The sequence below is a fragment of the Schistocerca cancellata genome, chromosome 3 (assembly GCF_023864275.1).
Source record: "Schistocerca cancellata isolate TAMUIC-IGC-003103 chromosome 3, iqSchCanc2.1, whole genome shotgun sequence".
Taxonomy (NCBI): Eukaryota; Metazoa; Arthropoda; class Insecta; order Orthoptera; family Acrididae; genus Schistocerca; species Schistocerca cancellata.
This window is the reverse complement of record NC_064628.1, coordinates 557,885,669-557,910,717: the sequence shown is the minus strand read 5'-3', so window position 1 is coordinate 557,910,717 and position 25,049 is coordinate 557,885,669. Positions and strand designations below refer to the sequence as shown.

Genomic DNA, 25,049 nt, shown 5'->3' with positions numbered 1-25,049 from the left:
CCATGATTATAATATCAATGAGTCACTGTTGGAATCGGCCAACTCATTCAAATACCTGTGTGTAACACTTTGTAGGGATATGAAATGGAATGATCACATAGTATCAGTCGTTGGTAAAGCAGGTGGTAGACTTCAATTATTTGGTAGAATACTGGAGAAGTGCAGAAGAGAGGAATAAAAATTGTAAAACAAATACACAGACTTGTCACAAACATCTGGAATGAAGAAAGAATGCCAGAGGAGTGAACAGAAGTGGTAATAATACCAATTCATAACAAGGGTTACAAACAACAATGCAGGAACTGCAGAGGCATCTCATTAATTAGCACTGCCTATAAAGTGTTCTCCAAGATTCTCCAGAAAAAAATTAGAACCATATTTAAAAGAGATAATAAATGAGAACCTATGGGATTTATGAAGAATCATTCAACTACTGACCAGATATTCAAATTGAAATAAGCCATATACAAATATTGGGAGTATAACAAAAGAATGGCAATATTATTTGTTGATTTTAAGAAAGGCTATGAAAGTATATCCAGACATAAGTTGTGGGAGGAAATGCAGAGATTTGGTATACCGGAGAAGATTATAAATCTTGTGAAAGTGATGCTGAAAGTCTCAAAATGGGTATGAAAATGGATGAAGAATATTCCAAGCTGTTTTACATAAAAACAGGAGTCAGGCAAGAAGATGAAGTATTGTAATACAGGAGGCACTGGACACAGCAAGTGAAGCAGAAGAGGTAATTAAAATAGGAACAAAAAGAAATGTACTGGCCTTTGCAGATGATGTAGCACTAATTGGTGAAAATCTGGATGACCTTAAAATACTGGCAAAGAGACTCATTCAAAAAGCAAAGGAAGCTGGATTAGAAGTAAATGGTGAGAAAACAAAATTCATGAGGGTAGAAAGAAATTAAAGAACAAAAAGACGGGAAACTCTGCAGATCTCCAACCACATGTTTGAAGAAGTAGATGAGTTTGAATATCTGGGGGTAGTAGAAAACAACAAAAATAATGAGAAGCAAGAAATAGAGGCAAGGATCAAAGCCTCATCCAGAGCAGCATACTCAGTCAACAAACTACTGTCACCTAAAATGTTTTTCAAGGTGAACAGACGTAAGAATATATAAAACAATAATCAGGCTAGTATTACTATATGGGGTAGAAATATGGAGAACAGATAAATAAACAGAGAGAAAGATAAAAGTTTTTGAAAATAAAATCCTGCATAAGATATTTCGACCAATCTATGAGGGAGGAGAATGGCAGAGAAGAAAGAACAGGGAGCTATACAGTTGCGGAAGCCTAGACAAGAAGACTAAGATGGGCCAGCCGTATCTATAGAAGAGAACAGAGAGAGAAGTCTCAGAGAATAAATTGTAAGGATGAAGACCTCCAGACAGGCTGAAAATGAGATGGAGAGACCAGGTTCCCAAGGACCTCCAGGTACTAGGAACAAGGAACGAAGATGCCGAAGACAGAATACTGTGGAAAAGGGTACTTGACAAGGCCAAAAACTGACTGCAGTTTGTGGGACCATGAGAGCAAGAAGAGTAAGTAAATAAGTTAAATGTTTATATTGTATCACTCTTTAAGTGGTGTGATAAGCCCTGGACTGTGTTGCTCCAGAGCTTAGAAAATAACACAGGAGAGACGGATGCTCGTACATGAGTGTAAATGATGCATCACCCCTTATTCAGTCACATCATATGTGGCATGGTACTGGTAATTGGCTGCTTGGGCAGCTAAATGCCAAAAGCATCCAGCGTGACCAAAGCAGTACCCATTCCATCCCAGTGATTTCCATGTAATCACCAGGGCACTCTTTAGGGTAAATTCATCCAAAGTAAAAAAAGAAAATGCAGAGCTGCAGAATAAATATAGTTACTGTAGAAACAGCTACTGCAGTGTGATTAAATTTACTTGATAGTTAACGTCTGTTACTTGCCACTACAGTGTTCCCACACCATCTACCACGCAGTTATCAAATGGTGCTAACATGTTAACATGGAACACCTTGGCTGCCATGAGGTATGTCAGAAAAGCGAGATGCTCTTTAGACAGCTGATTTTAACTAACCACTGACTGAACTGCGCTAGATGACATGTTTTGTAGCCCTGAATTTCAACTCGTGTCCTAAACTAACCATAGCCTCGTGATGTGCGATGTACCTGAAAAAATGACAGTCAACAATCTGTGGCAAACTAAAATCACGATCGCTTTGTTCTAGGCGATTAAAGCTAATGTCTGTGAGCAAACTCAAGACAGAAAAAATTCAAATTTCAGCACTATCTCTCTCATTAGTTACCTGAAACTATCGTTACACTAGCTACATGAGCTGTCATGTTACCAACCGATGAGCAATCCCCATTGGCACATTGCTGCACATTATAGGTGACACAGTAGATTCCAAATGAAAAAATAATCATAGGAAAAAAATAAGAGCAAATAAAGACAACACAATAATGAAAATGACATAACAAAGAATTCAAAAAAATACTTTCAAATCAATTAATTGAATAAAAATAATGATCATATACCTTTGATTAGATCCAAAAATTTTTTAAAAAACCTGTTATTTGACAAGATTTGAACCCATGATCTTTTACATGTGAGGTATATGCCAACCAATCGACACAACACTACAGTTTGCAGGTATATTTATAACTTTGGTTCTCCGGTCGCAGTGATGAATTGCAGCCTTCAGAATTCAGCTTCACACAATATCATATGAAGCTTATCTAATGTAAGCCGATCTCTGTGATTATGATAAGTGTATATGTGATGTTGAATTGTGTCATGTTTGGAAGTGTCTGGTAGTGTTTGGTTAGTGCATTGGGTGAAACATAAGTATTAAATTAGCATCGTTGTGTATGTATGTTGTTTTTGGTCTGTTTATAATGTATGATAAAATACAAAATAAAAGTGCCAGTCCCATGATCAGGATCCAAGCACATCAAGAAAGAATGCTGGACAAGGAATTGTAAGTGAACTGACCAATTGTTGTGGTAGTCTGGCAACAGCAATCCATTTGGGCTTGAAGTTAAGTGCTGTGAAGCATGTAAAATGTAAATGTTGTGTGACTAGGGCCTCCCGTTGGGTAGACTGTTCACCAGGTCCAAGTCTTTCGATTTGACGCCACTTCGGCGACTTGCACATCGATGGGGATGAAATATGAAGTGTCAACAATCAAGAAATTTTAAATGGTCTTAGTATAACAAAATAACGCAGCTTGGACAAAGCCAAAGGTATTAAAAATGCATTTAGTGTCTTCCATCAAAACATAAGAAGCCATCTAAATAAAAAGAATGAACTTCTCATATCCATTTAGGAAAAGGAAAGGATGTAGGGAATTTTAGCAGACTTGTTGTGCATATCAGAACACCATATGCATATCATTTAAATTGAACAGTATCATCTGGATGAATAAAAACCAAATCATACCATTGTAGAACCAAGAAGAAAAAGGGGAAGGGGCTACATATTACGTACAAAATGGAACTAAGTACCAGGACCATCAGCTTAACAAATGTGCTCAATAGCTGTTTGAAAGCTGTGCCACAATAGTGGATCAGGTAACACTCAAGCTTGTAGTACTGACAATTAACAGGTCACCAGCAGGAGATATCTTAAGCTTCATAAACTGATTATAAATTGCTTTAATAAGGCTATGTAGATTTAATTGGGGAACCTTTTTTGTGGAGATAAGCAAACCAACTCTAATGAAAGACCTAATCACTCCTTTCAATCCTTTTAAAAGTGTTTGAGAAAGTGACGTATGATAGAATACTGACTTGTGTAAATGAGGAGAATTAACTGCTTCTCAGTTTGCCTTTTGTAAACGATTCTCCACAGAAAAATCAGTGCAAGACCTCCCAAATGAAATGCTAGCAGAGCTAAACAAGAAAAAATATCCTGTTGGTATATTCTGTGTCTTTCCCAAACACTTTGATTCACAAAATTGTACTTGGCAAACAAAAGTATTATCACATTAATGGCATCCACTTACATGAATAGAATATTATTGTCCTAACTAAAGCACAGAGTGTCACATTAACAGATTGTCTCTCAAGCATGAAACTAATATCAGAAGGCAGTTGTTTCCAACTTTCATAAATGACCTTCCAGTGACTTTATGGGATGGTTCAAAATTTGCAATAGTTGCCGATCATATAAGCATACTAATCAAGGGTCCAAACTCAGCCGTAGCATACACAGCTTCGATGATACTTGGCAACACCTTCACGTGGTTCACTGGTAAGAGTGTAAGTCTTAATCTCTTCATGACTCATCTTATGCCATTTCAGGCCAGCAATAATGATCAATTAACACCATAAGTAGACATTAATCTTCATATGGTAAATGACATGCAGTGTCTGGGATTCCTAGATGTCCAGCTACATAACAAGTTAAAATGGAGTCAGTACTTAGATAAATTGGTAAAGAAGCTCAGTTCAGTGTGTTTATATTCACAGATGCATCTCCCATGTTATGTTGGCATAAGGACAAATTGTATGCTTGTTTTTACATATTTTCTCTCCTTGTTGTCCAGATTGTTTATTCAGCAGAAGTAAGCAATGAGAGCATAGTGTAAAGAAAATTACTACACGTTTTGTATGTTTTTAATGAACTTGGAATTCTTACAGTTGTTTCACAATTTGTTTAGTCAGTTACAGTTTTTGCTGCTAATAATAAAATTAGTTTCAACTGAATTGTGATTTACACAGTTAAATATAAGAAACAGAAATAATGTTCATGTAAACTTTGTTCATTGCTTAGGGTTGAGAATGGAGTTTCATGCTCTGATGTGAAGGTATTCAGTAAGCTTCCATTTAACACAAAGCAAGAAATTTGGAATCCCTGCCAGTTCAAAAGAAAGTTATAAACATACCCATTAGCCACTCTTCATAAAAATTATCTGAATATCGAAGGAAATGAAAAGTTTTGTTAGCTGCATGGCAAATAGGACTGTTCATTGCAGAGTTGCATGACAAGTAGTAATGTACTGTAAATAAGGTAGAAGAACACCAGTGTGGTCAATTAATATTAAGCTACGAATAACAGATAAATGGCAGCTGCACAGCGAAACTGTGGAGGCAGCAGCTTTTTTCAAAGTAGTAGCTTTCTTCCTAATTGACTTGATTAAATTTAGCCATCATGAGCATGAATAGCACTAATCACTATAGTAACATTTTGTTGTTAGTACAGTACATGGAGTAAGGTTTCTGTGAGTTCCTCATCTTTTGTTAATACGTATGTTAACTCGTTACAGATCCCTAAATGTTCTCCTCGATGATGGTATCTATGAAAAATGATAAATGAGTGAATGAAGCCAGATCAATTTTCCAAAATATGCTATTAACTTTCACAGAAACGTGTTTAGTGTTTTTCCTGCTTTCACATTTTTATTCAATTTGACACAAATATTTAAACAATGGAAAGTACAGGTTCAAATATCAACAGCAGTATGAAAGAATAGGTGGCTACTCACTGTAAAGATGACACACTGAGTTGCAGACAGGCATGACGAAACTGCTGTTACGTGTAAGCTTTTAGCCGAAGCCTTCTTCAGAAAAGAAAATGCACATGCAAGCAAGCACACCTCACACACATGACACACATGGCAACTATTTCTGGCAATATTGCAGCTAAAACGTGTTCAATAGGAGCAACAATCTAGAATGGGTGTGGGTAAGGGGGAGGGATAGCAGGGTACAGTTGGATGAAGAGGAATCAATGCTGCCTGGCAGAGGGACTGGAGGTGGCAGGATATGACACATCATCAGGAGGTTGTGGCTGAGGGAGAGAAGGGAAAAACAGAGAGCAGGAGAGGAGCAAAGAAAAGCGAAAGACCATTGGGTGCACTGGCAGAGAGCAACACACAATGAGGGTGTGGGGAAGAGGACAGAGGGGACGGAAACAGTTGGGTGGAGAGAAGAGTGACAGTAGGTCACAGTAGGTTGAGACCAGGATGATTTTGTGTGCAGGAATGATTACAATTATCAGCAGGAAGAATTTGAGGTATGAGATACTATACCAACAATCTGCAGGGTTAGGTAGCTGTATGTTGTACATGGAAAAGACTGTTGATACAGTGTGGCTTTGTATGTGTGCTGTTTGGAAGCTGATGAAGAAACACAGGAAAGTAGAGAAAAAAGTGGATGCTGAGTACAGTAACAGCGACCAGCTGTCCCTACCCTTGCCCCCCCACCCCACCCCCCCCACCCAACTATTTCCACCCCCTCTATGTTGTCACCTCCTCACAGTTCACCTCTCCTCACACTTATTGTGCTCTCTACCAGTGCATCCAAGAGTATTTCACCTTCTGCCACCCATTTTTCCTCCCTTCTCCCTCCCAGCTGGAGCAGGTGGAGGTAGTGAATGTGTGTGTGTGTGTGTGTGTGTGTGTGTGTGTGTGTGTGTGTGAGAGTGAGAGAGGGGGGGGGTTACACTTGGTTGTGTTAATGTGTGGGTTTTTCTTTTCTGAAGAACAGATTTGCTGAAAGCCTATATGCAACAGTCACTTCTTCATGACTGTCTGCATCTCAATGTGCCATCTTTACTGTAAGTAGCAACTATCCTCTTCATCATATTGTGAACACCAGTATTTGCATCATGTGTAAAGATGAGTTTTCCCTCCGTAGCCAAAAACAGTGAATCATAGACACAATGTGAACACAGTAGTTCGGCCATAATCTTACTCTGTGGAATGCCTATTGTAATTGTTGTTGTTGTTGTTGTTGTGGTCTTCAGTCCTGAGACTGGTTTGATGCAGCTCTCCATGCTACTCTATCCTGTGCAAGCTTCATCATTTCCCAGTACCTACTGCAACCTACATCCTTCTGAATCTGCTTAGTGTATTCATCTCTTGGTCTCCCCCCTACGATTTTTACCCTCCACGCTGCCCTCCAATACTAAATTGGTGATCCCTTGATGCCTCAGAACATGTCCTACTAACCGATCCCTTCTTCTGGTCAAGTTGTGCCACAAACTTCTCTTCTCCCCAATCCTATTCAATACTTCCTCATTAGTTATGTGATCTACCCATCTAATCTTCAGCATTCCTCTGTAGCACCACATTTCAAAAGTGTCTATTCTTTTCTTGTCCAAACTATTTACCGTCCATGTTTCACTTCCATACGTGGCTACACTCCATACAAATACTTTCAGAAATGACTTCCTGACACTTAAATCTATACTCGATGTTAACAAATTTCTCTTCTTCAGAAACGCTTTCCTTGCCATTGCCAGTCTACATTCTATATCCTCTCTACTTCGACCATCATCACTTATTTTGCTCCCCAAATAGCAAAACTCCTTTACTACTTTAAGTGTCTCATTTTCTAATCTAATACCCTCAACATCACCCGACTTAATTCGACTACATTCCATTATCCTCATTTTGCTTTTGTTGATGTTCATCTTATATCCTCCCTTCAAGACCCCATCCATTCTGTTCAACTGCTCTTCCAAGTACTTTGCTGTCTCTGACAGAATTACAATGTCATCGGCGAACCTCAAAGTTTTTATTTCTTCTCCATGGATTTTAATACCTACTCCGAATTTTTCTTTTGCTTCCTTTACTGCTTGCTCAATATACAGATTGAATAACATTGGGGAGAGGCTACAACCCTGTCTTACTCCCTTCCCAACCACTGCTTCCCTTTCATGTCCCTCGACTCTTATAACTGCCATCTGGTTTCTGTACAAATTGTAAATAGCCTTTCGCTCCCTGTATTTTACCCCTGCCAGCTTTAGAATTTGAAAGAGAGTATTCCAGTCAACATTGTCAAAAGCTTTCTCTAAGTCTACAAATGCTAGAAACGTAGGTTTGCCTTTCCTTAATCTTTCTTCTAAGATAAGTCGTAAGGTCAGTATTGCCTCACGTGTTCCAGTATTTCTACGGAATCCAAACTGCTCTTCCCCGAGGTCGGCTTTCCATTCGTCTGCAAAGAATTCGTGTTAGTATTTTGCAGCTGTGGCTTATTAAACTGATTGTTCGGTAATTTTACATCTGTCAACACCTGCTTTCTTTGGGATTGGAATTATTACATTCTTCTTGAAGTCTGAGGGTATTTCGACTGTTTCATACATCTTGCTCACCAGATGGTAGAGTTTTGTCAGGACTGGCTCTCCCAAGGCCGTCAGTAGTTCCAATGGAATGTTGTCTACTCTGGGGGCCTTGTTTCGACTCAGGTCTTTCAGTGCTCTGTCAAACTCTTCACGCAGTATCGTATCTCCCATTTCATCTTCATCTACATCCTCTTCCATTTCCATAATATTGTGCTCAAGTACATCGCCCTCGTATAGACCCTCCATATACTCCTTCCACCTTTCTGCTTTCCCTTCTTTGCTTAGAACTGGGTTTCCATCTGATCTCTTGATGTTCATACAAGTGGTTCTCTTATCTCCAAAGGTCTCTCTTAATTTTCCTTTAGGCAGTATCTATCTTACCCCTAGTGAGATAAGCCTCTACATCCTTACATTTGTCCTCTAGTCATCCCTGCTTAGCCATTTTGCACTTCCTGTCTCTCTCATTTTCGAGACGTTTTTATTCCTTTTTGCCTGCTTCATTTACTGCATTTTTATATTTTCTCCTTCCATCAATTAAATTCAATATTTCTTCTGTTACCCAAGGATTTCTACTAGCCCTCATCTTTTTACCTACTTGATCCTCTGCTGCCTTCACTACTTCATCCCTCAGAGCTACCCATTCTTCTTCTACTGTATTTCTTTCCCCCATTCCTGTCAATTGCTCCCTTATGCTCTCCCTTAAACTCTGTAAAACCTCTGGTTTAGTCAGTTTATCCAGGTCCCATCTCCTTAAATTCTCACTTTTTGCAGTTTCTTCAGTTTTAATCTACAGGTCATAACCAATAGATTGTGGTCAGAGTCCACATCTGCCCCTGGAAATGTCTTACAATTTAAAACCTGGTTCCTAAATCTCTGTCTTACCATTATATAATCTATCTGATACCTTTTAGTATCTCCAGGGTTCTTCCATGTATACAACCTTCTTTTATGATTCTTAAACCAAGTGTTAGCTATGATTAAGTTGTGCTCTGTGCAAAATTCTACCAGCCAGCTTCCTCTTTCATTTCTTACCCCCAATCCATATTCACCTACTATGTTTCCGTCTCTCCCTTTTCCTACACTCGAACTCCAGTCACCCATGACTATCAAATTTTCGTCTCCCTTCACTATCTGAATAATTTCTTTTATTTTATCGTACATTTCTTCAATTTCTTCGTCATCTGCAGAGCTAGTTGGCATATAAACTTGTACTACTGTAGTAGGCGTGGGCTTCGTATCTATCTTGGCCACAATAATGTGTTCACTATGCTGTTTGTAGTAGCTTACCCGCATTCCTATTTTTCTATTCATTATTAAACCTACTCCTGCATTACCCCTATTTGATTTTGTGTTTATAACCCTGTAGTCACCTGACCAGAAGTCTTGTTCCTCCTGCCACCGAACTTCACTAACTCCCACTATATCTAACTTTAACCTATCCATTTCCCTTTTTAAATTTTCTAACCTACCTGCCCGATTAAGGGATCTGACATTCCACGCTCCGATCCGTAGAACGCCAGTTTTCTTTCTTTCTCTTTCTATTGTAATTTCAGCACTGCAGTATAAGAACGTAGAATCAAGTAAATTTTACTAGGAAGAAACATAAAACCAAGGAATTTTAGCATTGATCTTGTGGGTTTTTCACAGGGGCTATGAATTAATGGCGTAGAATTGCAAAAAATGTAAAATTGGATAATTTAAAATCAAAGTATTACCCTTGTGTACAGAAATACAATTTTTTAGTGGCTACTGTTTTCAGTATATGTAGCAAACCGTATTTAGATCTTCCAGTATGACATTGGTAGACCTAATCATTTAGCATATTGTACATATGTTATATCAAACTGTTGTAGATCTGAATATGGTGTATTAAATAAACCAAATTGGTAATGACCAAAAGAATCTGAACTTGTGATTCTGACTGGCAATAAATAAATATTCTGAAACTTATTTAAGGCTGAAACTACATGCCAGGCCTGGATTCGAACCTGGAACCTTGCCTTGTGTCGAAACAAGGAATGACAATGATATTCTCCTAGAGAGATGTCTTTTTTAGCATTTTCTGTGGATCTCTCTGTGATAGACTTGACAATCTTAATGTAAATTTCTGCATACTTTTTTGTGGTAACTAAACCAAGTATGTGCTGAATCAAATATTCCATAAACATTTATTATCTCTAATAGCAAAGAATGTAATCTGTACGTACCAAGACTTCTGTATTGCTGCTATTCTTTTGTTTACAATTGTTTAGAATTTTCATTATGAATGTTTAGAGTAGCCCTTTAGAAATTTATTACACATCTCTACGTGACCCATTACTTCAGAGGTGACTGACAACCTTTGAGTAAATTAACTTCTCAAAATTTTTGAGAAATGATATGAAGAGACAGACTGGCCAGTCAATATTGGCATCTGTGGAGTTGCCCATCTTAAAGAAGGGACTAATAATGGTGAACTACACCATTGTACTTGTAAATAAATAAATAAATTGGAAATATGAAATTACCTCAGCTTTCAGAGTCCTGGAGGAATCTCCAGTATTGTGTAGCAATTAAGAAGTAATGCAATTCTTTATTCTTTCTCGTTCCTCAGGCAAAAAACCAGTCATACCAACATTCTGGAGAGGTGAGGCTTCTCCGTTATGAATACAAAAAAGTCTACTCTTTCCTTGATTATGTAAAAGAAGGAGGTACACAGCTGAATTGCACTATAGCCATAGATTTCACAGGTAAGAATGCAGCTGAGTAAATTGTTGCGTTGTTCTAGAGTGGGAATGAGAAATAATGTTCCCATGTGGTTTAATCTCATGTTACATAGAACACTCAGATTGTGTTTTTTGGAAAGTGCATAACATATATGGCCTCCAAATAAAAACACAACAAGAATATCTGTTTTGTAGAAGTATAAATAATCCGAAGTTCTTGTTATCATAGATTCTATTGTAATGCCACATGTTATAATGTCCAAGCAGACTTATTTAATAATTTACTTGACAAAAGATTTAATATCACTTAAAAAGGATATTTCAGAAATGTAAGCATGAAACAGTTTTTATGCTTTGCACAGGAACTCTGCATATTATATATTCTTCAGCTGATAAGGAAGGAAAGGAGGAAGGTGATAGTATAAATTGTTAATTTGAAGGTTGTATCACTGCCTTTAGTGTCTTCACATTACACCTGTTGTAAAGTTTAATGATACAAGCAAAGGTTAGAACAGTACTGATATAAAAAAGCAAATTTTAGAATTGTACTGGTAGAAAACAGTTACTATCATTTATGAAGCAGATTAAGCTTCATACTAACCCACAGAAAATGAATTATAGTGAATGCATTTGTGTGTTGACATTTTCTCCTGTTTGGGAATGTGTTTCATGTGTACAATTTTCTGTTTGTCATTGTTACTACACTTCAACACCTCTGCTTTGTCCACTATTTATGATGGAGCAATCTTTCTGATAGAGTTTTATTTAAGTGCTGCTATTTTTATTTGTTTAGCATATTCTTACGAGTCACATAATTTCCTCAAAACCTTTCACTGTTTTCATGTATCCTCTTATTCAGCCTCACAGTCATCTCTTTCCTTCATTAATGACATTTTTTTGGCCTGGTGCACGTCTTTCGCACATTTGCTTCCTTCCTCCACATTTATGCTTTCTTTTACATAGTTATTACACTTTCTGTCTTAAAATGTATGTTCTCTTGTAAGTATTCCCTGGGTGATCTGTAGTACATGCTATTCTAATGCATGTATTTATGAATGCTACCAATTTTTAACTATTTAAAAGCTCAGCATATTGCTTTTGCATGAAATTGATTGCAGCTGATAGCTTAAATTTCTTGATACCTTTAAGAAGAAATCCATATTTACTCATACCATTAGAAAATGGTTTTCAGACACTTGTACATTTCTGCTCTCATTTCTTTTTTTACTTTCATGGTGAAATTAGGTTAGCATCAAGTGGTGAGTCACATTTAGTACTGTAAAGTATTCCTTAAATTTCATTTCATTTCATTTTTTAGTAAATTTACACTAACTATTGTTTCTCAGTGGTGCACAAATGGCCTAAGATCATTTTTTTCTTCACAGGAGGAACTTTATTGAGATCATCTCCTTGGTAAAGTATTTATTTCTGCTATTGATGTTGTAGAGAGCTTAAAGATGTTGCTGTTAGAGCTTTGTAGATGGTAGTTTAAATGCACTGAGTTGCATCTCTGGAGGTGGTTGTCTTGAGACGTAAACATGGTCCTTTTCCTAAAGAATTCCCATTTAACTGTAATTTTGTGGGATATATGCTGTATACTTGCTGCCAAAAACAGTTTATGTTGTCTGGAAGTTCAGTTTCATGATATGTTGGTATCTCCCTTCTTGAATGGTGGCCACAGTAGCAGTTTTATGAAATAATATACATTTTTGTCAATATTGTTTCATTTGAATCTTGGGAAAGTATACTCCGGGAAGCACAATATAAAATGAAATTTTGCTGTAATTTTACTGAAATGTTATGTTAATGCAGAAGTTTGTAGTACATGTTTACAGCCTAGCTGCATTACAATTGCAAGAAGTTTACTTATTATGTTGCATTTGTTATTTGAACTGATTTTGCTGCTGTCAGTGTTGTGAATACACATTGGATTTCGCCAGTTTTAAAAAATCTTACACATTGGGAAACGCACATACCTTTAACACATTCCACTGCTTCAATTCAACTGAGGAACAAGGAAGGGAAATGAGATGTGGTCTAACACCTTATCACAATATGCAAAGATAATTTTGGCAGTAAATTCTTATAAGAAAAATTGGTTAACCGTCTTGGAAAGGGTTATTTTGAGCTGAATGGTATTTCATATTGAGGAATACTATTGTATGTCATCTTAAATAGTTGATGCACAATGATTTACACTCATCAGTCAGTAACTAAAATAATAAACTGTATTTGGTCAGTCATCATATGACATTTGTGTTTTGTGGAAATCTTGTATAGAATGAATCGGTCACTCTGTACACATAAAGTGATGTAACATTGTTATACAATATGTAAACATAAGAATCACTGCTAAACTTCAGTACCAGAACCTTTTTTTAGCAACAGTTCAGTAAGAAAAGTTGGAGAAAACTACATCAAAGAATTACACAGTATGTATCTGCACTCTACTGTCATAACAAAAGATGTTAATTTGAAGTTCAGTAGTGCATCATCCACACTTCCGCAAGCTTTTCTATTCTCTTTTCTGCAGACTCCACGGCTGTGTCTTTCAATGTGAAACTGCTCTTTAAACTTGTGTTTATGTTTTTCAGTGTCAGAGTGTAGAAAGATATTTATGATAAATTTGTATCTTCCTTAATTGTCAAGTGTGTATGATGTGGAAACTTTCGAATAGATAGAAGATGTTACAAACTTATGCATCAACATAACAACACATAGCAGAATGTCATACGTAAAAAAAATATGAAAACTGTTACACAGTTTTTAGTTTTAATGGGTTTATTGAGTTTTTGGTGTATGTCTGCTGTACTACAACAATCAGTTATTTTGCTGAGTAGACATTTTAGGTATCTTTGTGTAGCTGTAACTGTGAGAGAGTTGTGTGTTATTTAGTTATAATGTAACTGGATAGGGAAAAAAATCTACTCACCTAGCTGCGGCAGGAGAACATGCATATGAAGGTACTAAAGTTTGAAGGCTTTTGGAACTGAAGTGTTGAATAGGAAGAAAGGGGGGAGGGGGTGAAGGAAAAGAACTCCTGAGGTCTGGGAAAAGGGGTCAAGTTCGGAAAAGTCACCCAGAACCCCAGGTCAGGGGAGACTTGCTGGTCAGGGTGAGAAAGAAAGACTGATTGTTGTGGACTGCTCTGGATAAGATTTGAAAATGTGAGACCTTAAAGATGGAAGATAGTGTAATATGCAAGACAGAGATTATTGCCAAAACATCCTGCATGAGTTAAGGAGAGCAGAGCACTTTGTGCGTTATCGATGTGGGAGCGAAGCAGCAAAAAATAGACAGGTCAGAAATGAAAGATACAGAAAACTAAAAGGGAGTAAAGAAAGGAATAGTTACTGTGAAGAAATCCTGAGACCAAAGGAATTAACATAAATTAAAGCCAGGTGGGTGGCAAGAACCAAGGCCATGTAGTGACAGTTCCCAACTGTGGAGTTCTGAAAAACTAGTGTATGGGGGAAGAATCCATAAGCATGTGTGGCGAAACGCATCGAGGTCATGACTGTCATGTTGTGGAGCATACTGTACAACAGGATATTGTGTGTTCACAGGATAATCCCTCTGCCTAAGCCCATTCATCCTGACTGATAACTTGGTGATAGTCATGGTGATGTAAAAGGCTGAACATTGTTTCCATAACAGCTGGTAAATGCTGTGTCATTTCACAGGTGGTTCACCCTTGGTAATATGTAATTGCCAGGTACAGGGCTGGTATAGGTGGTGGTAGGAGGGTGCATAGGGCAAGTCTTACAGCAGGGACAGTCTCAGGGCTAGGAGCCATAGAGTATTGAGATGGGTGCAGAAGGAGCATAGGGTCTGACAAGGATATTATGGAGATTGGGAGGGCGACAAAAAGCTATTCTAGGTGTGGTAGGCAAACTCTCGTACAGAATGGACCTCATTTCAGGGCATGATTTTAGGAAGTCACAGCTTTGTTGAAATAGCTGGATGGTATTGAGTGACAAGCGGGTGATCTTGAGTTGTTTTTTCGAGGGATCAGCAGTGTCAACATTGGATGTGATGGCCTGGGAAATCTGCCTTTGAACTAGACTGATGGGGTAATTACATCCAGTGGACCTGTCTGCTTTTTGCTATCCCTCTCCCACCTCTGTCACATACCGTGCTCTTAGCTTTGCACTGTTATTGACTCATGCATGAAGTTTTGGGAGCAATCTCTGTCTTGCATATTACAGTATCTTCCACCTTTAAGCTCTCAGGTTTTAAATCTTGTCTGGTAAGTCTCTCCTGACCCAGGCTCCTGGACGACTTTTCCAAACTGTTGTCCATTTCCTAGACCTCACCAGTACTACTCCTTCACTCCTCTTCCTTCCCCTTCAACCCTTCTGCCAGAAAGAGGACCCACTGGCTCCAAAAGCTTGCAAACTTCAATACCTTTATATGCATGTTCTCATGTCACTGCCGCCACTTTGGGAATAGGTGTTTTTATCTATCCACTTACATTATATTTTCAAAAAGTGATTATATTCGGTTTTATTTAGTTAATAATTTGTGCCTGCCTCCAGTAACTTAATAATGTACTGGCAATTCTTCAATTTTTTCATTTGTCACATTTGTTTGCTTATTAATTTAGTCATTACATTATTATACTGTCTGACAGAAGGCTTCTTTCTTGTACCACACGTGATTGTTGATTTAGCAATATTGACTTCAGCTCTGATAAAATCTTATTCAACCGTTAAAATATTTCATCTAAGAAGTTGATATTCTCATAAACATCACTCTGGGCATTGCATTTCAGTGGCTCTCATATGTAATTGTTTGTTTATTAAGCAAATACTAATTAGACACATCGCCACTCTTCTTAAAGATGGTATACCAATTAACAAACAAGTATAAATAATGCACAGTGATGTACACACACACACACACACACACACACACACACACACACACACACACACACACAGCTAATAGCAATGACTGTTAAATATACTTTGTACAGATTGAGAATATGAACAGAGCATATCCCAACATCCAGTGCAGACATTCATGCTGCGTGACTTTTAGTACTATAAAGTAACAGCCTTGATCACTTGATTTCTGGGGGACAAATACAAATTGATCGACCAATATGGATGGGCTGCTCACCAATCCTCATTGCAAATAACACGGTAACACATTGTTTGCCATTCACTGTAGTAAACACATTACAAGTGACAGAAACACTGCTAAATGACAATATGAACTGTATACTTCAGATCCCTGTTGATAAGTACTAGTGGGAAGTTTGTAATTTGGGTCTGGCCAAGGCAGTAACCATTCTAGAGAATTGGAGCATCTGGGTTCGAGTCTCCATCTGGCACCAATCTTTAGCTCTCACTATTGCATTCGTGCAGTACCCTATTCTTTTCGAAGACCTTCCTTCCTTCCTATCTCTTTCCCACCCCATGCCCTTCTATTCCTTTAACCACAGTTATTCATGAGTATGAGCTGCTTTATTGTAAGTGGTGTCTTAGAACAAGCACCACTCATATCTTTGAACAGGTTGTGTTGATTGCCATCTCTGAGATTTAGAAATATTTGGGTCTGGATTGAAAGTATTGTGTTCCTTAGATTTAGTTTTTCTAGCCCAGGTGGAATGAAGAACTCGGGTATTGCCATCAATTGATATAACATGGTCAGTTACTTCTGCACCAGCACTTCGTATTGCAAAGTTTGGCTAAATAGACAATAGCATGATCTTAATTATGTTATGAATGTTGCAGTTCTTCATATTTCCATGCTTGCTAAGAAAATTGTAGAGGAATTCCACCTTTCAACACAAAAATTGCTGAAACATATATGGGTGAAAACAAAACTATGTCACACGGAATAATATTTTGGGATAACTCACTACTTAGACAAAAAGTATTCGCTGCTCAATAGAAATTGGTTAGAATAATGTGTGAGGCTCATAGTCACACATCTTGTAGGCATCTTTTTAAAACATTGGGAATTCTTACAACAGCCTCACAGTACATTTACTCACTAATGAAATTTGTTCTCAATAACATGGACCCGTTTAACAACAACAGTGACATTCATGATCATAACACCAGAATAAAGAAAGACTTACACTATCCTTTACTCAACCTATCTTTGGCACAGAAAGGGTAAAATATGCTGCTATAAAATTTTTTGACAAATTATCGGATGAAATAAAGTGTCTGGCAGACAGCAGTAATAGCTCCAAAAATAAATTGAAATCATATCTCCTTGACAACTCCTTCCATATCATAGATGAATTCTTGCATAGGTATAAATAAATCTATAAATACAGTATATGAATGTTGTGCCTTTTAAGGGAATGGGGTAATAATAGAAATATTAAGCTTTAACACTGTACTGTAATATATATATATATATATATATATATATATATATATATATATATATATATATATATATATATATATATTTAAAAAGAAAGATGATGAGACTTACCAAACAAAAGCGCTGGCAGGTCGATAGACACACAAACAAACAAACACAAACTGGAATGTTTCCCTCTATTATATATATATATATATATATATATATATATATATATATATATATATATATATATAATAGAGGGAAACATTCCACGTGGGAAAAATATATTTAAAAAGAAAGATGATGAGACTTACCCAACAAAAGCGCTGGCAGGTCGATAGACACACAAATAAACACAAACATACACACAAAACTCAAGCTTTCGCAACAAACTGTTGCCTCATCAGGAAAGAGGGAAGGAGAGGGAAAGACGAAAGGATATGGGTTTTAAGGGAGAGGGTAAGGAGTCATTCCAATCCCGGGAGCGGAAAGACTTACCTTAGGGGGAAAAAAGGACAGGTATACACTCGCACACACACACATATCCATCCATACATACAAGACACAAGCAGACATTTGTAAAGGCAAAGAGTTTGAGCAGAGATGTCAGTCGGGACGGAAGTATAGAGGCAAAGATGATGTTGAAAGACAGGTGAGGTATGAGCGGCGGCAGATTGAAATTAGGAATTAGCGGAGATTGAGGCCTGGCGGATAGCGAGAAGAGAGGATATGCTGAAGGGCTAACCGCCCCCGGTGTAAAACCTGTCCCATGCACCCTCCCACCACCACCTATTCCAGTCCTGTAACCCGGAAGGTGTACACGATCAAAGGCAGAGCCATGTGTGAAAGCACCCACGTGATTTACCAACTGACCTGCCTACACTGTGAAGCGTTCTATGTGGGAATGACCAGCAACAAACTGTCCATTCGCATGAATGGACACAGGCAGACAGTGTTTGTTGGTAATGAGGATCACCCTGTGGCTAAACATGCCTTGGTGCACGGCCAGCACATCTTGGCACAGTGTTACACCGTCCGGGTTATCTGGATACTTCCCACTAACACCAACCTGTCAGAACTCCGGAGATGGGAACTTGGAGTTGGAAGAGAAGTTAAATAAGAACAACTGGGTTATAGTACAGCTATCAGAAGCATGGCAAAAAATTAAGACTAGATGAAATTAAAATTGGCACATGGTTTACTATAGAGGAATTTTAGTTTAGGATTTATAGTAAGCAAAAAAATTATAAACAATTTACTGATATTGAAAGAATCTATGACAGAATAGCAAGACTTGTTTTAAAAATAAACAAAAAATATTTCAGGGCAATAATAATTCAGATCCATGAACAACATACTCACTTTCTGATGAACAGGTAGAAGACCTCTACAAAGAGTTACAGAAGCTGAAAGCTGATGAATGGCAGCAGATATCTTTTGATAATAGAGATTTTAATGCATAAGTATGACCAAAAACTAAATAAGGTTCTTTATTGTGGAGCTCCAAATATGATATACAAATAACAAAGATTGTCTGATACTATAGTTTGCTGATATGAACAGCATATTTATTTGTAACATATACTTCAAGAAGAAAATAATTAGAAAATGGTCATTGCAAGAATCAGTTGCAACTAGAAGGAAGATTGACAATATTTTATGAAATGATAACAGAAATTGTACATGACTTAACAGCACTAATCCACTTTTGAATTGCAACTGATCACAGACTCTTTCATGTAGGATAAAAATAAGTCAATGCTAGAACTTAACAGAACCAAAAGGCGAGAAATTGCAAATGTAGATTAAAATAAGTAAAGTAAAGTCAGTGGTGCAAGCTTGTGACTGAGCTATGGTGTAACTGCGGATAGTGTACAGCCATTATTTGCTGGTACAGTACCTGATAACAGAGATAAAATTGTACAAGTAGTTATACATATAAAAATATTTATATAGGTTATAGCATGAGTCAAAAACACATGCACTTAATAATGTTGAGTGCAGGAGCACCCAGTAGGGCGAGGGGTGGTGTTGATGGGCTGCAAAGCCCAGTGGATACATTGCGGACCAAAAGAATTGCTTTATTCTATTTTAAACACATGTTGCATCATTAGCTAGATAAGTCAAACAAGTCTCACTGCGGTGACCCTCACCGGTGCAGGCTCATGGTCCTGCTTGCTTGCTTCTGTCCTGGTGAGTAGTTGCACTTACAAACACCCTGTGATGTCAACGAAAGGCCAACTGTCGGCCAGCAGAGAATTACAAGCAAGCACGATGCATTCCTGCATGTCCTCTGGAGTTAAGGCATCCCCAAAGGAAAAAAATCCAGAGGATTTAAATCTGGAAACCTAGCAGGCCAAGTAACTGTTCTATGGCTCACAATGTCAGCGGCATGCTCCTTCTGTTGCAGCAGCATCCCTCTGTGGAATGCTTACTCCTGGCGACTCAGTTCTGCACGCTTTTATTGCAGTGGTGCATGGAGACAGCTGTGCATGGGACATGACCCGCTGCACTCTGGCAAGAGTTTGATGGCGACAGGTGGGAATAGCAGGTCAGCAGTGCTGTTTCACCAACTCCTGCAAGGAACTCTGTTCTGACGGTGTCTGGCCCGACCTGGTCTCAAACTCGTGGCTGGAGCTGGCAATGCCCTGGCATGATGGTTGTGTTGCTGCTGGACTCCGAATGAATCTGCCTTAAAATTCAAACTTATTTTTATGGCTCTGAGGCACATTGTTAACTGAAACCTGCCCCCAGTCACTTAGCTCACAAGTGTCTTGTCATGATGTGGTGACATTATCCTACCCACTTAGCTATTACTGTTGCCTGGTGCAAGTTTTTGCTCAGCTTGGTTAGCCCAAAAACGAATGCTTTTGCGTACATGTTATTCTGACCCACATTGTGCCATATTGTTCCTACCAGCCTGCAATTGCTACTGCAGTACTTTACACAGCTTTGTTACCACTTCTTACTCATTTCACTTAAACTGGATAGTGACACTACAGTAATGAAAATAACGAGATTCCGGAACTAATGCCAGAGGAGATGTATCAAGCCATCCAAAATATGGAAAGTGAAGGTCACTGGGGATGGTGTTATAGTAGAAATAGTAATACAAAAGGTAGTTTCAGCATCACTTGCGAAATGTCTTTGGAGGAAGAAAATCCTTGAAAACTAGAACAGTGTGATGATAGCTGTATTTCAGATAAAGGGAGACAAAAACTGCTCTGTATCCATAAGGCTCTTCCATGTAATGTATGTATGATATTTATGTGCACTATCATCAACAGCATAGAAAAAAATATAGATTTTAACCTGGCAAAAGAAGTAGTTTGCTGTGAAAGTGGATATAGCGCAATAGGCCATTTGTAGCTCACAAACAAAATTATAAAATTCAGCCACGAGTATAAAATAACACACTACATGTGATTCATAGGTTCTGAGATACATTTTAATTAAGTTGTACCTGAGATACATTTTAAGTAAGCTGTACTTTTTGTATCCCGCCTGGAAGGCGGCGCATGGGTCTGCTCTTGTAAACTAAAGGGTAGGCCGATTGTAGGAAGCGAGTAGGAGCAAGTGAGGTAAAATTCTCAGTACAACTTTTTATGTAACAGTACATTTAATAGAGAATATTAGTCAGTGACATATGTAACTTTGCGCTGAGGAGCATGTAGGTGCAAAGCCGGATGTATCAAAGCTCACAAAAGTTACACAGGCAAAATCTGTAGTAGTTTGCCCACTATGAACTAGAAACAATGTTGCTTGGTCGTCTACTCGGAATCAAATGGGTAGAATCTGGAGCGACGCTCGTAGAGCTGCACAGCGCCGGCTAGAGGGTGCTGTCGTTGGTGTCGTAGTGCCAACCTAAGAACTTGGCACAGTACTCACAGTTCTTGAGAAATAACACTTTGTTCAACCTGTGGTAGAATACTAAATAATATCTTGGCCATTAGATTTAATCAAGATAGATAGTAAGAAATTCAGAATGAAAAAATGAGCCATGCAAGGATATTTTATACCATCACAATTATTCACAGTAGTTTTTCTTCACTCTCCATGTCCGGTGCTCACAAATTATAAAACAAATTTATAGTTTTTTCTTTGACAGTTGTTATCACCAATGATGATAAAATATAAGTTGTCACCATCCTCTTCACTAAGAAGACTGGTTTGATGCAGGCCTCCATGTTAGTCTGTCCTGAGCATTTCTGTATAACAAATGCATTCTTCATCCATTTAAACCTGCTTACTGTATTCATCTGTTCACTTCCTCCTACATTTTTTAACCCCCACACTTCCTTCCATTACCAAACTGATGTTTCCTTGGAGCCTCAGGACGGTTCCCTATTAACTAATCCCTTGTTGTGCTCATGCTGTGCAATAATTCCTCTCCGCCCATACCCCAATTTTATTCATTATCTCCTCATTTGGTACTCAGTCTACCCATTTCATCTTCAGCATAATTCTGCAGTGTCACATTTCATTTGGTACTCAGTCTACCCATTTCATCTTCAGCATAATTCTGCAGTGTCACATTTCAAATGCTTCCATTTTCTTCTTGTCTGAACTGTTTATTGTTCACATGTCATTTCTGTACAAGGCTTCACTCAACAAAAATACCTCAGAAAAACCGAGCGAGGTGGCGCAGTGGTTAGCACACTGGACTTGCATTCGGGAGGACAATAGTTTGATCCCGCATCCGGCCATCCTGACTTAGGTTTTCCGAGATTTCCCTAAATCGCTTCAGGCAAATGCTGAGATGGTTTCTTTTACAGGGCATGGCCGACTTCCTTTCCCATCCTTCCCTAATCCGATGAGACCGATGACCTCGCTGTTTGGTCTCTTCCCCCAAATCAACCCCAACCTTCAGAAAGGACTTATTAGTACTTAAATTTATATTCAGTGCAAGTGAATTGGTCTTTTTGCATCTTTTTGTTACTTTTACTGTTGCCAGTTTGTATTTTATTTCTTTACTTCAACTGTCATCATTTATTTTGCTCCTCAAATAGTAAAACTGGTTGAGTACTTGCAGTGTTTCAATTCCTATTATAATTTCCTCAGTACTGCATAATTTAATTTGACAATATTCTATTACCCTTATTTTATTGTTGTTTATATTTTAACATATTTTTAAGACATTATCCATTCCTTTCACATGTTGTTCAATTCATTTGCCATCTCTGACAGAATTTCATCATTATTGCCAAACTGTAAGGTTTTTGCTTATTTTCCTAAACTTAAGTTCTTTTTCCCAAAATTTCTCCTTGATTTTCTTTATTGCTTGTTTACTGTATTGATTGAATAATGGTGGGAGTAAACTACAACCTAGTCTCACTCATTTCTCAATTACTTTTCCCTTTCATGTCCCAACTCTTTAAGACTCTGGTTTCTATACAAGTTGTAGATAACTTTTCACTCCCTGTATCTCATCACAGTTGCCTTCATAATATCAAATATTGTGTCCCAGTCAATATTGTCAAAATCTTTCCGTAATACTACAAATGCTATAAAGGTAGATTTGATTTCTTAGTCATGTCCTCTAAGTTAAGCTTACCCCGGTGTTACCATAAATAGCAAGTTACGTACCGACGCAAACACAATTGTCGAGCACTTTGCTCGAACCTCTGCATGGGAGAATTACCCCCCAGCCTTTCGCACACTCAAATGGTGGCTGGAAGGAAACGTCCTCTCATTCACTACATGCTGCAATGGATCCTACAACGCTCAGTGCCCTTGCACATTGCCCCGACACAGCTTCTGGGCCTGATCGCATCCACAGCCAGATGATTAAACATCTCTCATGTGACAACAAATGACATCTTCTCGTCATCTTCAACCGGATCTGGTGCGATGGCGTCTTTCCATCACAATGGTGGGAGAGCACCATCATTCCTGTGCTTGAACCTGGTAAAAACCCACTTGACATGGATAGCTGTCGGTCCATCTGCCTCACCAACGTTCTTTGTAAGCTGCTGGAATGTATGGTATGTCGGCGGTTGGGTTGGGTCCTGGAGTCACGTGGCTTGCTGGCTCCATGTCAGGGCAGCTTCCGTCAGGTTCACTCTACCTCTGATAAGTCTGCCATCCGAACAGCCTTTTCCAGACGGCAACACCTGATGGCTGTCTTTTTTGACTTACGTAAAGCATATGACACGACTTGGCAACAACATATCCTTGCCACATTGTATGAGTGGGGCCTCCAGGGCCCACTCCCAATTTTTATCCAAAACTTCCTGTCACTTCGTACTTTCCATGTTCAAGTTGATGACTCCCATAGTTCCATCCATATCCAGGAGAATGGAGTCCCGCAGGTCTCTGTATTGAGTGTCTCTCTATTTTTAGTGGCCATTAACGGTCTAGCAACAGCTGTTGGGCCCTCTGTATGCAGATGCCTTCTGCATTTCGTGTTGCTGCTCCAGTACTGTTGTTGCTGAGCGGTGCCTCCAGGGTGCCATCCACAAGGCGCAGTCATGGGATCTAGCCCACGGCTTCCAGTTTTCAGCCACAAAGTCATATGTCATGCACTTCTGTCGGCATCGTACCGTTCATCTGGAACCCGCACTTTATTTTAATGACAATCCACTCACTGTAGTGGAGACATATCAATTCTTAGGACTGGTTTTCAACACTCGATTGACTTGGCTCCCTCATCTTCATCAGCTTAAGCAGAAGTGCTGGCAGCACCTCAATGCCCTCCATTGCTTGAGCAACACCATTTGGGGTGCAGATCGCCATACGCTGCTGCAGCTCTACAGAGTCCTTGTCCAATCCCAAATTGACTATGGGAGTGTGGTTTATGGTTCGTCAGTGCCTTCAGCATTGCATTTACTCGACCCTGTGCACCACTGTGGGGTTTGATTAGCAACAGGAGCTTTTATGATGAGTCCAGTGACCAGCATCCTGGTGGAAGCTGGTGTCCCTCCACTGCAAATCAGATGTGCGCAACTGCTCACCAGTTATGCAGCACACATTCATAGTTCCCCTGAGCATCCGAATTACCATCTCCTTTTCCTGCCCGCGGCAGTCCATCTCCCACATCAGCGGCCCAAATCGGGGCTAACGATTGTGGTTCGCATGCGGTCCCTTCTCTCCGAACTGGAGTCCTTCCCTTTACCACCTCTACTTGCGGTCCGCTTACGTATGCCTCCATGGTGTATGCCCCGGCTGCAGCTTCATCTGGACCTTTTACATGGTCCTAAGGACTCTGTTGTCTGCTGCTCGTGGTCTCGCGGTAGCGTTCTCGCTTCCCGAGCATGGGTCCGGGTTCGATTCCCGGCGGGGTCAGGAATTTTTCCTGCCTCGAGATGACTGGGTGTTGTTGTGTCGTCTTCATCATCATCATCATCATTCATTCCCATTACGGTCGGAGGACGGCAATGGCAAACCACCTCCACTAGGACCTTGCCTAGTAAAGCAGTGCGGGTCTCCCGCATCATTCCCCTATGCTCTGTAAAGGAGCATGGGACTTCATTTCCGTTTGAAGGACTCTGTTAACCCCGCCGCTCTCTGCTGTCAGTTCCTCTCGATTCTTGACATGTTCCAGCGCTCTGAGGTGGTTTACAACGATGGCTCAATGGCTGATGGTCATGTAGGCTTCGCATATGTTCATGGAGAACATATTGAGCAGCACTCCTTGCCAGTTGGCTGTAGTGTTGTCACTGCAGAGCTGGCGGCCATATCTCGTGCTCTTGAGTACATCCACTCATGCCCTGGTGAGTCATTTCTCCTGTGTACTGACTCATTGAGCAGCCTACAAGCTATCGACCAGTGCTTCTCTCGCCACCCTCTGGTAGCGTCCATTCAGGAGTCCATCTGTGCTCTGGAACAGTTCGGCCATTCTGTGGTGTTTGTGTGGACCTCAGGACACATCGGAATCCCCGGCAACGAACTTGCCAACAGGCTGGCCAAACAGGTGACGCAGAAAACACTTCTGGAA

At 39.2% G+C, this 25,049-nt stretch overlaps 1 protein-coding gene across 2 annotated transcripts in view; it reads left to right on the top strand.

Moving 5' to 3' along the window:
• The window catches only part of LOC126175403 (copine-8-like), a 206,673-nt gene that overhangs the window by 122,152 nt on the left and 59,472 nt on the right, over positions 1-25,049 (top strand). For both annotated transcript variants that reach the window (XM_049922195.1, XM_049922196.1), the window contains exon 7: positions 10,672-10,807. In XM_049922195.1, coding sequence (XP_049778152.1) covers positions 10,672-10,807 — 136 coding nt within the window. The remainder of the gene's footprint in view (positions 1-10,671; positions 10,808-25,049) is intronic.